Below are 17,029 nucleotides of genomic sequence, written 5' to 3' on the forward strand. Positions count from 1 at the left end.
ACTTATTAAACTAATTAATTTATTTATTTTTTTCTGTGTTGGGTCTTCGTTTCTGTGCGAGGGCTTTCTCTAGTCACGGCGAGCGGGGGCCACTCTTCATCGCGGTGCGCAGGCCTCTGTTGTTGCGGAGCACAGGCTCCAGACGCGCAGGCTCAGTAGTTGTAGCTCACGGGCCCAGTTGCTCTGTGGCATGTGGGATCTTCCCAGACCAGGGCTCGAACCCGTGTCCCCTGCATTGGCAGGCAGACTCTCAACCACTGCGCCACCAGGGAAGCCCACTGCTGGCCTTTCTACACTACAATTTTGCAAAGCAAAAAGTTGATGGGGGATTATCCAGAGAAATATTTAAACTGATTTTCCTTCAATCAGTGAGGACATAGATTTATCAGTTTTACAGGTTGGAAAACTGAGGCTTGGCAAGATTAAGTGACTAGTCATACAGCTAGTAAGTGGCAGAATGGGAGCTAGAACAAGTCTGGTTTGAATCCAAGTCCAGTTTGTGTTTTCACTACAAGACAGCTGTTTCTGGCTTTGCAAGATCCTGTTAAGACACTAACGCTCTCAGAATTATACATGCTTCTCAGAATTACACGCAAACGAGGCATCCTTCTCTGAAAATATCATGGAGAGAGTGTGTGCATGGCCTGGGAACATTGTGTTCAGAGAAGAAATTCTACCAGTTAGGTCTGTCCAGTAAACTGGAGACTTTCTTATCTGGACTCATAATCTTGACTGATGCCTGTGAGACTTAGGGTCCATGTCATTTGCCCTTTTTTGTCTAGTAGTTGTATTTTTTTTGTTGGTTTCTTCAGTGCTTAAAGCCTCATTAGAACTAAGAAACTCGTGATCAGTTACTTTTAATTTCAACTGTTGGGGTATGAAACAACATAGCCTAAAAAAAAAAAAAAAGATTTTATGCCCTTGGCTAGGCATAGCCCAAATGCATATTTACATTGTTAAGAGCTGCATGATAATGTAGTGACTAAGAGTGGACTTTGAGAGTCAGAATACTGAGGTTCAAATCCTGACTTCACTATTTAAACTATTTGAATTTGCGCAACTTATTCTACTTTTCTGAGCCTCAGTTTCTTCATCTGTAAAATGGGGATAATAACAATACCTAACTCATGGGGTTCCTGTGACAACTGAGTTAATAAATGCATGATAGGCTACTTTTTGAAAGTGACATGGAGTGGGTGAGGCCATGTCAACAGCAGAGCCTGAGACTTAGAAGCCAGGAACTTTCTCTAGAGAATGTACCAACCATTGCCTGTGCCAGAGGGCTCTGGAAGCCAGGACAGCATCTTCTATGTTGTTCTTTCATCTCTTTTTTGTTGCTGTTTGGTAAGGCCCATCAGCTGACCACAGCCTCACTACTGGCCATCCAGCCCTCCCATTCTACCCACTACATATAGCCAATTTCCTCTCCAGATGGCCCAGAACACTCTTAAGTCACTGCCACCCCCCACCCCCCACCCCCTCATTCCACACACTCACAACAATAAAACAAGACGAGGAAGATGGAGCCTAGATACCTCAAAGCAGGGTGACCAACCTTCCTAATTTGCTTGGAATTGAAGAGATTCCTGAGACTTCAGTTTTAAAATCAGGACAATCCTGGGCAAACCCAGATAAATTTATCACCCTACCCAAAAGGTGGTTGGGGGTATGATGGCAAAATCCTCAAACTTGACCAAGATGGGGCTAGATGGAACCAGCTTGAGATCTCTCACAAAACCAGGATGGTGCTGAAATTCACATATGGAATTGCTAATTTTGAAGCTGTAATGCACAGAGCCGGTAACAGGGAGCATGCACGTATTCAATTGTTTATTCATCAAACATTCATTGAGGGCTTACTATATGCTGGGAAGATTTTAAGCACTAGGGAACAGAACAGGCAAAGTCTCTGCCCTCATGGAAACTCTATTCTAGTGTGTGTGTATGTGGGGACAGACAACAAACAAACAGATATCAAATGTCAATTAGTGATAAATTCTCTGAAGGAAAGGAAAATTAGGATAAGGAAACAGTGGCTGTGTGGGTTTGAAATGGATCAATCAGGATAAGTTTCTCTAAAGAGATGGTATTTGAGCACTTAGAGGAAGAGCAAGCCAGGCGAATATCAACGGGGCACAGTATTCCAGGCAGAGGAAACAAATGCAAAGGCTCTGGGAGGGGAACTTGCCTGCACAGGAAGAGAATAAAGGCCAGTAGGGCAGGGATGAAAGGAGCCAGGGATACAGTAGCAAGGAATGAAGTGGCAGAAGCGGCTAGGGGCCAGATGCTTAGAGCCTTGCAAACTAAGGTAAGGATTTAGGGTTTTAAATGCCAGCTGTTATTATAAAGGTAACGCTATTCTTCCGTATTCTCTGCTGAGCGTTGGCTCTGTTATCTGCTGTTTTTCTACTCAGCTTTGCTTCACTCTGTCAAACAAAACGTTTAGCTGCTCTTCATTTAGCAAAAGGCTTATAAAGACACCGTTCCAGGCATTGGGGATTAGAAGTTGGTTCTCTCCAACAGCTTACCATCTAGTTCGGGGAGGGTGGGTGGATCACAGTATTGAAAACACGTGAAAAAATCAGCAGCCGTGGACTTCCAAGGAAACAGCCGGTAACTACTGAGAAGAAAGGCAGTTTCAATTTCCCAGAGAGGTGAGGAGTTGCTTCCGGTGCGCCCTGGGGCATCATGGGAGGGGTGGGCCCCGGGGCATCATGGGAGGAGTGCGCCACCGGGGAAGGAAAGGCTGGGAGTGATTCCGCCAGGGTTGGGACGAGCCTGGAGACGGTGAGGGGCCCTGGCCGGTGAGTGTACGTTTGGAGTTTGTGAGAGAGGCAGGCCTTTCTCGTCAGCTCCGCGATTCCAGAGCTTAACTGTGCGTGTGGTGGGAGGGTGTGAAGCCGGAAGGGGCGAGGGAATTCGAACCCCAGGCTCTTGACGTGACTGGGCCACAAGGAAATTTCTGAAAATTCTCAAGTCGCCAAATTCCATTTGAAGTTTTTCAGTACGTTTATAGGCATTTTATTACATTGCATATACATGTACTTATGTAATATATAGGGCTAAATCCATTTTTGGGTACTAAAAACTGTGGGTATCAATAGAATTATTTTTCAGAATATACCGGAAAAAAATATGATTCTGTTGCTCCAAAGATACCACCTTTCCCATCCATCCTCTTAACAACATTTTTCATAATTTGAGGGCTCCCCCTGTGTTGTACCTCAGTTTCCCCGAGAGAGAGCCATAAGCCGTTGTTTCTGTGAGGAGCTGAGAAAATAGCCCGCCCTCTTGGGAAGGTCAGGCTACTATAATATAAGAAAAGCCCTGTTTTGGGTGTGTTCCCCAAGGGGAATGTTTTTCTCCTTCATCAGCGAAGAGGCTTTCTTTTTCTCTCGTGGGCTCCGGAAGCAGCATCTTGGTGGCGCTTGGAGCCAGGAGGGAGGAATCAGGCTGGTAAATTCCATCCTTAAGGAAGTAAGGTTCTTTGCATCTGCCCGCAGCTGATTCTTCAGCCTCCCACTTAGGAAAATGGGACCGACTAAGTCCGCAGTGAAGGTGCCTGGGGACACTGGTGTCAATGTAACGTGCCCAAACCTCTGTCACAGCCAGGAGGCAGAATTTAAGTTTGCTCACCGACAGCTGCTGTGTTAGCCCTGGAATGGTAATGCTTATGGAAAACTTGGCTGAAAGGCAACAGCTTTTAGTAGTTGTGCTAATGGTCTCGTCCATCAAATGACCCTCTCCTCTTCACCTTTCTCTTGTCAGTTATACCCATGTCTTTGATGAGAATTGGGTATGAAGTCCTCTTAAGAAGCACGTTCCTTTTATTTATTGTATTTAAAGAACACGAGCCTTTAAAAAAATTCTCAAAGTGAGGTACACATTGTAGAAAGATTGAAAAACATAATCAAACATACTGAAGGAAAAATTTAAATCCCTCCTAAGATTTTAGCATAGAAGTAATCTCTACCGGAGTTTGGATTAAGTCCTTTTACACTTTTTTTTATGTTTGTAAACACATACACAGTTTTGTTTTGTTTTTTTAAACACGTGCTTTAAACAAATACACAATTAGGGTATCAGCCTGTAAGCATGGTTTTGTATTCTGCCTTTGCAACTTAACAGATTCTGGGAAATTTTACCATGATATTAACTCTTCTTCTACATCATGATTTTTAATAGTTACATATCGTTCCATCCTATGACTGTACTCAGTTTTCTATTTTGGGGCACCTAGGGTGCGCTAATTTTTTTTTCTTTTAAATATTCCTGTAAACATATGTGTGCATATGTTTATGCATATCTTGACGATATTTATAGAATAGACTTTCTGGGCAAAGGGTATGACTGTTTTAAGGTTTGCAGTAGTACAATGCCTGTTATTAGAGTCTCCACAGTAGTGATGTGGCATAAGAAAACAATAAGTATTCTCTAATGATCGTTACGGAGCCCAAGCTCATATTGCTTGCCGCACAACAGGTCAACAAATCGAGAGACGAGTGGTTGGGGCAAGGAATAGTGACTTTATTCGGAAAGCCAGCAGACCGAGAAGATGGTGGGCTAGGGTCCTCAGGTAAGATGGGCTAGAACCATCTTCCCCGAGGTAGAATTCAGGCTTTTTTTATACTAAAAGGGGAGGGAGTGTTGTTAGCTGTTGCAAACTTGGTGTCGGAATCCTTTGTTCTTGTAGCTGTCCACTTAGGTCAGGTCATGCTGTTCCTGTAAACCTCCCAACAAGACAAACGTTATTCTCTGTTCTGCAACTTTTTATCTCTCTATGAATGGAAAAGTGTTACACCTGTAAAGGCCAGAGCCTTGAGAATTGGCTATCCTGTATATTTCAGGCTATAGACAACATTAAGTTGTAGCAAAAACAAAGTACAAAGGTTAAAGTAAAAGAAACAGATCTGATATGGAGTCAGTTTTGTTATTCCCTAGTACATGAGCATACTGATTATCAGGTGTTGTAAATATGCAATAGTCAGTGCAACATGACTGCAAAATAAAATGACAAATACTGCAAAATTTTCAGAATTTAATGAAGTTGATGAAAGTGGTATTAGAAACCTGCTTGAATTTTGCAAAGCCACTGGCCAGGGTGATGCAGCAGCACTGAACTAGTTAATAATTATAAAACTCTGAACATGGACAATGATGATCCAATAAGTGCTTCAAGGGAGTGAGTTTAGGATCAAAGGATTAGGAAGACCCTTAAAATATCAATGAAGACATCATACAGTTTTTGCAAAAAAGGACATTCTTTATGATTGCATTGCAAAAGTTAAACATAAAGGGTGCCACATCATACAAGATTGTGAGAAGGATGTTCCTTTCCTCCCAACTCCAACATTGATTCATTCTTTGTTCTAAGAATTAACAGAGATGCAGTTGTAACGTAAATCTTGTGAAGTATAAGAGAAAATAAATTTATTTCAGTGGTTCTGGCTTGATTTTTATGATAAAATCCCAATCAGACTTTTCCCCCACAATTTACTGTGTAATTTTGGACTTCATTTTAATTAATTTAGATTCACCTTAAGTGGTTGTTTTCTGAGGTACATGATTGTTGATGTAGAAAATCCCAAAGAATTTCCCCCCAAACTCAGAACTATGAAGTGAGTTCAGTAGGGTTTCAGGGTATAACATAAACATACAAAAATCAGTTGTATTTCTTTAGGCTGTATGCTAGCAGTGAACATGTGGACACCAAAATTAGAAATACAGGGACTTCCCTGGTGGTGCAGTGGTTAAAAATCTGTCTGCCAATGCAGGGGACACAGGTTTGATCCCTGGTCCGGGAAGATCCCACACGCCATGGAGCAACTCAGGTCGTGCACCACAACAACTGAGCCTGTGCTCTAGAGCCCGAGAGCCACAACTACTGAAGCCCGTGTGCCTAGAGCCCGTGCTCCACAACAAGAGAAGCCACCGCAGTGAGAAGCCTGCGCATCGCAATGAAGAGCAGCCCATGCTCGCTGCAACTAGAGAAAGCCTGCGTGCAGCAACAAAGGCCCAATGCAGCCAAAAAAACAAAAACAAAAACAAAAACAAGAAGTACAATACAATTTACAATTACTTAAAAACAAAAAGAAAGAAAAAGAATTTAGGTGTATATCTAACAAAACATGTACAGGACTTGTATGCTGGAAACTGTAAAACAAGGAAGACAGAAATTGAAGAGGATCTGAATAAATGGAAAAACATACTTTATTCACGAATTGGAAGAATCAATATAGTAAGCTAATTTCCCCCAAACTGGTAAATAGATTTAATGTAATTCCTATCAAAAATTATAACTCTGGCTTTAAAGTTGGACATACAGTATCCTAATTATTATTTTCCCAAAGCACTATAATTGTAGTATTTCCCCCAATGAAAAATTTTAACAGCTTTATGGGGATATAATTGATGTATAACGAACTGTACATATTTAAAGAGTCTCGACACATGTAGACACTGTGACACCATCATCTGAATCAAGATAATGAACATGTCCATCACCCGCAAAGTTTCCTCCTGGTCCTTTGTAATACATCCTACTGTCCTTCTGTGCCTCCCATAAATCCTGCCTCTCTATCCCTAGGCAACCACTAGTCAGCTTTCAGTCACTATAGATTCATTTTTTTTTCCCTAGAATTTTATATAAATGGAATAATAGAGTCTACACTTTTTTGGTCTGGCTACTTTCCATCAGCATTATTATTTTGAGATCCATCCATGTTTTTGTGTGTGTTAATAGTTTATTTTTATCATTTTTTTAAAAAAATTTATTTATTTTATTATTTTATTTATTTATTGTTTCTGGCTGCATTTGGTCTTCGTTGCCGCGGGCGGGCTTTTCTCTGGTTGCGGCGAGCTGAGGCTACTCTTCGTTGCGGTGTGCGGGCTTCTTATTGCGGTGGCTTCTCTTGTTGTGGAGCACGGGCTCTAGGTGCGTGGGCTTCAGTAGTTGTGGCTCTCGGGCTCTAGAGCGCAGGCTCAGTAGTTGTGGTGCATGGACTTAGTTGCTCCACGGCATGTGGGATCTTCCTGGACCAGGGCTCGAACCCGTGTCCCCTACATTGGCAGGCGGATTCTTAACCACTGCGCCACCAGGGAAGCCCAATAGTTTATTTTTTATCATTTTGTAGTATTACATTATATGGATTTACCACAATGTGTTTATCCATTCACCTGTTAATGGCCATTTGGGTGGTTTTCAGTTTGGGGCTATTACAGATAAATATGCTGTGAATATTTGTGTGGACATACGTTTTCATTTCTCTTGAGTAAATACCTAGAAGTGGAACGACTGGAACAAATGGGTAATTTCTTAACTTTTTAAGAGACTGCCAAACTATTTTCCAAAATGGTTATGCTGTTTTACATGACCACTAGCTGGTGTGAGAGGTCCAGTACCTCCACCCCTTGGCCAACACTTGGACTTTTAGTCATTGTAATAGGTGTGTTGTGATATCTCATTATGTTTTAATTATTAGTCCCCTAATGATTCATGATGAGCATTTTTCATGTGCTCTGTGTATATCTTCTTTGGTGAAATGTTTGTTTAAATCTTTTGGTTCTTTAAAAATTGGGTGATTTGTTTTCTTTTTAGTGAAGATATAGATTTCTGTATGTATTCTAGACACAAGTCCTTTATCAGGGGTATAATTTGCAAATACTTTTTTCTCAGTCGGTGGCTTGTCCTTTCATTCTGTTTAACAGTGTTTTTCAAAGTGCAGAAACTGAATTTTGATGAAATCCAGTTTATCAATTTTTTCTCTCATGGCTTGTGCTTTTGGTGTTGGCATCTAAGAAATCTTTGTGTAAACCAAGGTCACAAAGATTTACTCTTATGTTTACTTCTAGAAGTTTTTGTGATTCTACTTTTGGTTTCCTCTTTGATCCAAAATTTAATTTAGGAGAGTATTTTGAATTTTTTTGTTTTAAACTGTTATTAATTTTAGACATTTTTGCGATTGAGGCCTGTGCAGTTTATACTGTAAAGGAGTGAGGCTGATAGGGGTTGAGAGGCAAGGGATTGTGGATGGTAGAAGGTGGAAGAGGGACAGGAGTGCATAAAGTACAATTTTTGTCTAGATTGCATTTTTGTTCTAATGCTTCCTCTCTTTCTAGATACCAAACTCCTCATGTTTATACTGCACTAAATCTATCTTGTTTTATCCTTCCTCTTTTCATAAGTCCTTTCTCTCTCTCTCTCTCTCTCACCCACTCATCCATCCAATCTGTCAGAAAACCCTATGTGCGCCACCTTCACAGTACATCTAGAATCCATCTGCTTCTCGTCATCTCCCAGTGCCTATCTCTCTGGTCTAAGCCACTGTCATTTTTTATCTTTTATTTTGCAGTAGGCTCCTAACTGGTCTCACAGTTTCGACCTCTGCCCCCTTCAGTGTATTCTCAATGCAGCAGAGTGATTCTTTTTTTTTTTTTTTAAAGACTTATTTATTTATTCATTTTGGCTGTGTTGGGTCTTCTTTGCTGCGCACGGGCTTTCTGTAGTTGCGGCGAGAGGGGGCTACTCTCCCTTGCGGTGCAGAGGCTTCTCATTGCTGTGGCTTCTCTTGCAGAGCACGGGCCCTAGGTATGAGGGCTTCAGTAGTTGCAGCATGCAGGCTCAGTAGTTGTGGCTTGCGGGCTCTAGAGCACAGGCTTAGTAGTTGTGGTGCATGGGCTTAGTTGCTTCGCGGCATGTGGGATCTTCCAGGACCAGGGCTCGCACCCGTGTCCCCTGCATTGGCAGGCAGATTCTCAACCACTGCGCCACCAGGGAAGTCCCCAGAGTGATTCTTTTAAAATGTGTGTTAATATCACTCCTCTGCTCAAAACACTCCAAAGATTTCCCATCTCACTCTGAGTGAAGAGAAAAGTCCTCAGGTGGCCCTGAAGCCCTACATGATCCCTGGGGTCCCAGGTTCCTCTCTTATGCCGTGACTATCTTGCTCATTCTCCTCTAGCCCTGCTGGCCTCCTTCCTGTCCCTGGGCCATGCCAAGCTGCCCCTGCCTCAGGGCCTTTGCATTTTCTTTTGTTCCCTCTGCCTGGAATACTCTTGCTTCCTTCAGGTCTCAGCTCAAATGTGTTTTTCTTAGAGAGGCCTTGCTTGACTCCTCTCTACATAGTACTAACTGCCTCCCTCTTACTTTTTTTATTTCTCATGAGCACTTACCTGACACATTACGCAGCTTCTTATTTTTTTTGTAGATCTTTTTACAAAAATTTTATGTTGGAGTATAGTTGATTAACAATGATGTGTTAGTTACAGGTGTACAGCAGAGTGATTCACTTATACCCATACAAGTATCCATTCTTTTTCAAATTCTTTTCCCGTTTAGGTTATTAGAGAATACTGAGCCGAGTTCCCTGTGCTATACACTAGGTTCTTGTTGATTATCTATTTTAAATATAGTAGACACAGCTTCTTATTTGTTGACTGCCTTTCTTTCCTTGCAGAATATAAGTTCCCAGAGGGAGGGAACTATGCTTTGTTCACTGCTATTCCCATAGTACTGAGAGCAGGGCCCGGCGCATAGTAGATGCTCAGTAACCACCTGCGGAGTGGGTGCATGAGTGTGTCCTGTCTGAAGGCGTAACCTCAGTGAGTGGTTTCCTTAGTCATTTGTAACAGTCTAGAGAGACTTAATAAAATTAAGTCCAGTAAAAGATAATAGTGTGTGTGTGTGGTGGAGCTGGAGATGGGAAAGGGGATGCGGGGTGGTGAGGGAGGTACAGATATTGAATGTTCCACAAAGCCATATATAATGTTAGAATAATAATAGCTAGGTGAGAACTGTGTTTGAGAATAAGTAATTTTGGAAGTAAATGAGTCTGGTTCAGTTTATCAGTTCACTGTAGTTTTTATTTATTCAACATGAAGAGAAAAACATCACAAAGCAAGTGACCCAAAATAGCACGTTTTGTGCATTTCTTCAGCCCCTTGGCAGCATCAGGCAGATGTGTTCACTCTGCACTGACTTGTATGTGAATCTCCCGGCTCTTCACCCGCAGCTTGTTGACCTGGGACTCGGCAATGTCAGCCCGTTCCTCGGCCTCCTCCAGCTCGTGCTGGAGCTTGTGGAATTTGGCAAGATTAGCATTGGATTGTTCCTCCTAAGAATAAAGTTGTGAGAGTTAGACTTTGTGGTTCTCATTGCACTTGTCACAAACAGGATTATTTCCTCAACTCAGATATTTCCTCCTTACGGTTTGTTTGTCATATCGGATTTCAAATCCAGACAGAACTTGTAACTTCAGTTACATTTTTTACTCTAAAGAATGAAAGAAGAAATAGTTTTGAAATGGAAGAGACGAGCTCATTATGTCAAACCCATGTATACGTGAAGTCTAGTTACGATGTATGGACTGAGTGGAAAGGAGGAAGAGACCCACGTGCGCTCGCTCACAGAGGTTAGACAGTAAATGTAAGGTCAAATTCTAACTTTGGGAAAATCCCAGTTGAAGTGTTTTTGCCATATATTTTGACTCTGGCATACAGAGACGCTGCGGGTGGGGGGATGGGGATAGGAAGAAATTATGCCCTTTGTTGGTTGCACTTACTACCATTTGTGCCTCTCCCTTTCGTGTTCCCTTTTCTTACCTCTTACCCACTACATTGTGTCTGGAAGAGTGGGGAACAACCAGGAAAAGTGAAGCTGGAGAATCTCCCAACACATCCTAATTTGCTACAGCGAATGTGCAGGGATAAGTCCCTGCTGATGACAGTGGTAGTGAGGGAAGGAGTCAGCTGGGGTAAAAGATTTCTGTTTGGCTTTTGGGAACAATTGATTTTGTGCATTTCTAGAGGGAGAGGAATATTTATCATGGTGTTAGATTTTCTGCTGGATATTCTTTGCAGCTATCAAGTAAGGTGGGTTATTTGGAATTTTCTTTTTTTCCCCCAACCCCTACAAATTGCTTAATAATAAAAATATCTCGTCTTGAGGTCTTATTCTATAATTAGGATTTGGGGGTAAATTCATATTTATATCCTCTCTCTTAAAATAAGAATGACATATTCTTACTTGGTCTCTTTCTTTCTCATTAACACATTCTCTTAATATACTTTCTACCCCCAACGAAGTTTCCTTCTTCCCTCAAGGGCTTAAAGATACTTACAGCCTCCTCAGCTTGTCTCTTGTATGATTTCACCTTTGCCTGTAATTTATCTACCAGGTCTTGCAGCCTGAGAACATTCTTGCGGTCTTCCTCAGTCTGGAAGTTTGAAAAAAATGGTCTGCATTGAATCCAACAAAATCAACCCACTACAGGTGGTGAAGTAAATCACTTTGATATGATGGCAGGTGGGCCTGGGGTAAATGTGGTCAACTCTGAGGCTTCCTTCATAGTATTAACAGTAGCCACTCTTGTTAAATGTCCACTGTGTGCAGGCACTATATTGGAGAGTTATACACGTCTCTAATCCTTACCTGCCTACTCTGGTGAGTAGATGTTTTTATTCTATTTTACAGGTGATGAATTAAGGTTGAGAGTGTTAGGTAACCTATCCGAGTTTAAAAAGTAAGAGGCCAAACTAGGACTAATACCAGTTTATCTGTCTTTGAAACCTGTATTCTTTCCTCACTTACACGATTTTCTAAAGGCCTTCCTGATTTTCCTAGCTTAGGAAAGGGTCTGTGATAGGTGATTGTGTCATTTGCCCCTTATGTATATCGAGTTAACATGTAGCTATTTGTGAGTACCACATAGTCACCAGGTTTTCAATTTCCCTTTGTGCAGGAAGTCTGGATATTCTAGAAAGCTCTTCCCCTTACCTGGTAGGTGAGTTCCTTTACTCTTCTCTCGTGTTTCCACAAACCTTTAACAGCCTCAGCATTACGTTTCTGCTCACTTTCAACCTCTCCTTCAAGCTCACGTACCTACAATCAAGAAAGATACTTATATAGTCAGTTTTGGGGGATGTTAATTACCTCAGGACCTACTGACGATATTGGGTGGCTGTCCCCAGCCACAGGATAAGGATGGGAGTCAATATACAAGAAGAGAGAAGGATCGGGGAGTGCCGTTTTCACTTTCCGGATTCAGAGAGATTGAGAGACCCACCCTGGCCTCCAGCTTCTGGATGTGCTTCTTGCCACCCTTCAGGGCCAGCTGCTCAGCCTCGTCCAGGCGGTGCTGCAGGTCCTTCACCGTCTGCTCCAGGTTCTTCTTCATCCGCTCCAGGTGGGCGCTGGTGTCCTGCTCCTTCTCTGTCAGCGCCTCGGCCATCATGGCCGCCTGGTTAAGTTCACAAGAGGCAGCAGTGGGCCACCCACCCCTCCTATGCGGGCACACGGAGGGTGCTGTGAGGCTGGTACTAGGCACGCTGATGCTTTCCTCCTTGCCGCAGCCACCGCTGATGCTGCATGGTTCCCCTCCCACTTTGCCTCTGCTGAGGCTCCGTCTCCTTCCGTCTCTCCGGGAAGCCACCACTGACTGAATGCAGGGGTGAGGAGAGGAAACCTACTTGCAGGTCCCAAAGGGGCGGCGTAGAAGCCCCTTTCTTATCTCCAGACAGCATCTCTGATAAGAAAGAATGGAGCGCACATCCGTGACATCCTTCTTGGCCTTCTCCTCTGCATTTTTGGACTCCTGGATAGACTTCTCCACCTCTGCCTGGCATTGGGCTATGTCAGCTTCCAGTTTTTTCTTGGTATTTATCAGGCACGTGTTCTACAAGAAAAATTAGATAAGAGGTTCGGGCTACATTTGGACACTTACAACGATTGGAAGGGAGAGGGTTGGGTGGGGAAAGAAGTCAAGCTCGAGAACGTTTCACACAGGTGAAAAAAAATTAAAAAATTAAAAAATTAAAAAGACTTTCCTTTTTGATAGACAGATATCCCAAAACAGGCCCGAGAATTGTACATAAAAGAATTGAGTAAATGATAAATGTGGACATTTAAATATTTGAGGAAGGATAAATTATTTAGTTAAAGGTGCTGGAACAAGGAAATGGTTGACGTAACTATGTGAAATGAAAAATAATTCTCATGATCAAAACATTGTACAGGGCTTCCCTGGTGGCGCAGTGGTTGAGAGTCTGCCTGCCAATGCAGGGGACACGGGTTCGAGCCCTGGCCTGGGAAGATCCCACATGCCGCGGAGCGGCTGGGCCCGTGAACCACAACTGCTGAGCCTGCGCGTCTGGAGCCTGTGCTCCGCAACAAGAGAGGCCGCGATAGTGAGAGGCCCGCGCACCGCGATGAAGAGTGGCCCCCACTTGCCGCAACTAGGGAAAGCCCTCGCACAGAAACAGAGACCCAACACAGCCATAAATAAATAAATAAATAAATAAATAAGTAAATAAATCTTTAAAAAACAAAACAAAACAAAACAAAAACATTGTACAGAGTTGTTAGGATGATGACAAACGAGGAAACATTTGCAATGTGCATTACTGAAAAAATAGTTCCTTCCTTAATATGTAAAAAAGACAAATCATTAAGAAAAAAGGGCAAAAGTACAAATAGCTAAGACACAGCAGAAGAAATACAAATAGCCAACAAATACGACAAAATGTTCCACCTCATTAGTAATCAAAGAAATAAGAATTTTTTAAAATGAGGCATTTTCAACCATAAAATCGGTGAAGATTAAAAAAAAAAATAATAGCTAAGCACTCTCACTTATTTTCCCCACGGGAGTAAAAATTGGGACAACTTTGTTAAAGACCAATTTACAACATATCATAAATGTCTTTGCTGTTTTGACCATGAATATATACTTCCAGGAAGTTACTGACTTTTAGGAATATTAAGGAAATAGTAATCATGGATATATGTGAAAATTTAGTTATGAAGAACTTAGTCATACAATCTTCTAATCATAAACATTTTTATTGGGAACAGTCTAAAAATATCCAACCGTAGAAGACTGATTAAATAAATGTGCCATAATACACAACTACAATGGACTGCTTTTCTGCCATTAAAAAACTGCATCATAGAAAACTGTTTTAAAATATAGAAATATGTTCACAACACGTTGTTAAATGAAAAAAAGTTGCAAAAGGATTGATCACGTTTACAAAAAATATCATATTTATGTATAGACACAAGAGCCTAGAATAGGAGATCCCCAAATGCTAACAATATGGTTGGTATTCTTCTAGTTTTTTGGCTAATTCAAAAAATAGTTTTTAAAGCAAGGAATTTTGGGGGAATTCCCTGGCAGTCCAGTGATTAGGGCTTTGTGTTTCCACCGCGCGGGGCGCGGGTTCAATCTCTGGTTGGGGAACTAAGATCCCGTATGCCATGTGGTGTGGTCCAAAAAAATAAGAAATGAAACAAGGAATTCTTGAACTTTCCTAAAAGTAATTATTTCAAAAGACAATCCTAATTTTCTAAGCTTGCAGCTTAAATGTTACTGCCTCTGTGAAGCCTTTTCCAGCCCTTTTATGCAATAATTTGTCATGCCTTGCTCTGATTTCCCCATGATCTTTTATCTTCAGATAAAAGAAAGCTCAGCAATCTGTCCATCTAGAGACCAAGTTATTCCAAGAACTAGGCCTAATGAAAGTTTGTCTTGACCGCTAGCCTGGAAGGAGCGGTGGGAACTCCTCTCCATCAAGCCTGGGTCCTGCCTGCCTCCAGGGTGGACCCAGAGTGGAGTGAGGACGGACACACGTGGGAGTGAAGGAGCTGCACGCGGTCGCTGGCCTCCAGCAGCTCGTGCTCCGCCAGCTTGCGGGTGCGCTCCGTCCGCGCCAGGGCCACCTTCCTCTCCTCCGGCTCCTCCAGCGAGAGGCCATTCCTGTGCTCCACGAGGGCCAGCTGCTCCTTGAGGTCCTCGCTGCTCCTCAGGGCGTCATCCAGATGCAGCTGGGAGTCGTTCACGAGAAACCAGGGGTGAGACCGGAGCCCAGGGCAGGCTGAGGTCCCGCCAGGTCCTCCAGGGGCCGTGCACTCACCTTGAGCTGGCTCTGGACTGAGCACAGGTGTTTCTGGGTCTCTGCCACCTGGCGGTTGGAGTGGCCCAGCTGAATCTCCATCTCACTGAGGTCTCTCTCCATCTTCTTCTTCAGCCTCAGAGCAACATTCCGGCTCCAGATCTCAGCATCCAGCACGCTTTGCATGACCTTTGCTGCCCGCTGGCTCTTTCTTTTCAGCTGCTCGATTTCTTCTTCCTTCTCAGTGATCTTGCGGTCAAGCTCAGATTTCAGCTGGTTCAACTCTAGCTGGACACGCAAAATCTTGCCCTCTTCATGCTTCAAGGAACCCTGATAAAAGAAAAGGAGTGATTGGGATTGCCGGGGGCAGCCACCTTCTTGAATGAGGTTTTTCATCCCCATTAGGATAAAAAGGGTATTATTAGGCTCATTTTACAAATAAATAGAACAGTACTCAAAAAGGTCAAACAGTTTGCTCCCAAATTGTTACTAGTAATGAAACTAGAATTGAAGCTTTGTTGTTAACAATTTTATGTCTTGAGAAGGACAGAGCATCGTTTTCAATTAATAAAAATTTTGATTACTGTGTCTTTTTAAATAGTGACCATAAGTCAGGAGCCAACCTCTGCTCAAAAAAGACAGAGAAAGACAGAGGAATTGCTCTCCTGTTATCCTGCATAGTGCAAATTTCCCTAGACCCTCTTAAGCATCCGCCCCTCACTGGCCAAAGCTGGGGATTGCATCAGGATCCTGCACTCTTTGGACCACACAGAATTCCCAGCAGCCAAAGATGACCGTGTATAACTCTCTGTTAAAACTAAGGGATTCTGAGCTGGCTCTCAGGATGTTTGGTGATTGAGTCCTTGCTTTCTGAGAGGAAGACGTTGAGGACATAATGAACAAGTTTATTTATTCAATAGGAGAAATACGATGGACTAGAGAACACTCATGAGGCGAGGCAGCAGAGAGCAGCTGGTCCCCCCCAGGGTGGGGGTGGGGCTGGATTCTTCCCATTGGAGCCCCAGTGCCTCCTGCAGGAAGGGCCCCTGGGGGTGGTCTAGTCCCCTTCCTCAGCGCCCCGCCCTCCTTCACATCTCAGACACGTGCCTCCACCTCTTCCAGGGCAGCCTGGAGGTCTGACTTTTCTTGCTGCACTCGCTTCCTGGTCTTCTCCAATTCCTGAAGATTCTTGCTCATTTCCGCAATCTGCATGGTTAAGTCGGAAATCTCTTCTGCAAAGCACAGGCTTGATTTAGGCTGTTTTCACAGGCTCTGTCTGATAGCACCGGCATTTGCCAGGGAATTTGGGGATTGGTGATTCATTCATGACCTTCATATAGGAGAGGACAAAGACAGGGAAACCTTTCGGGGGAGGTGTCGACAAGACACAGGTGTGTGGCCTCACCTGAAGATGCAGAGGGAGGAACAACAGAACACCTGTATGACCCTGAACCTTCACACGGTACACAAAAGGGTCACAGAGAGGACCGGGGGAGACTACTGTGGAGAAAACACAGAATCATGGTCTCAGAAATAGAAGGGGCTTTAGAGGCCATTGGGTCTGGTCTAGTTTTGTAGGACAGCGGTCTGAGATCCTAAGGGATCTAGTGACAGGATCAAGGACACAAAGCCATGTAGAGACAGAATCCATGGAAGATATGTTCTGTAGAAGAGCACGGAGCTTAGCAGCCCAGCGAAGCCTCTGTTCTCGAGAACAAGGCTTGGCTGTGACTATGCCTTACATGGGGGAAGTTTGGGTCCCAGGGTAAAGAGAATAGATGTGAGGATTTTGTGGGGAATCGGGAAGGAAGAGGCTGTGGCCAAATGGGGGAGTGGTGGCCAGAAGAGAAGGGGGGCTGTCACACAGCTGTGATAGGGAGAGAGCTGGGGGCTGTCACACCCCTGTGACGGGAAGACAGCTGGGGGCTGTGACATACCTGTGATGGGGAGACAGTTGGGGGCAGTCACATACCTGTGATGTAGAGACGACTGGGGGCTGTCACATACCTGTGATGGGGAGAGAGTTGGGGGCTGTCAGGCACCTGTGGTGCAGAGACAGCTGGGGGCTGTCACATACCTGTGATTGGGAGACAGCTGGGGGCTGTGACTCACCGGAGATGGGGAGAGAGGTGGGGGCTGT

At 43.5% G+C, this 17,029-nt stretch overlaps 1 protein-coding gene across 1 annotated transcript; it reads right to left on the reverse strand.

The window, feature by feature from the left end:
* Positions 1-9,962: 9,962 nt before the first annotated feature.
* Positions 9,963-16,364, reverse strand: LOC132358163 (myosin-8-like; the record flags this gene model as incomplete). The annotated part of the gene is made up of 9 exons (XM_059912008.1): positions 9,963-10,112; positions 11,118-11,213; positions 11,774-11,878; positions 12,063-12,236; positions 12,546-12,671; positions 14,627-14,830; positions 14,911-15,219; positions 15,997-16,121; positions 16,295-16,364. Coding segments are annotated over 9 exons (1,359 nt in total), but the record flags the coding sequence as incomplete, so codon positions are not given.
* Between the last annotated feature and the right edge of the window lie 665 nt (positions 16,365-17,029).

Source organism: Balaenoptera ricei (genome assembly GCF_028023285.1).
Source record: "Balaenoptera ricei isolate mBalRic1 chromosome 2 unlocalized genomic scaffold, mBalRic1.hap2 SUPER_2_unloc_2, whole genome shotgun sequence".
Classification (NCBI taxonomy): Eukaryota; Metazoa; Chordata; class Mammalia; order Artiodactyla; family Balaenopteridae; genus Balaenoptera; species Balaenoptera ricei.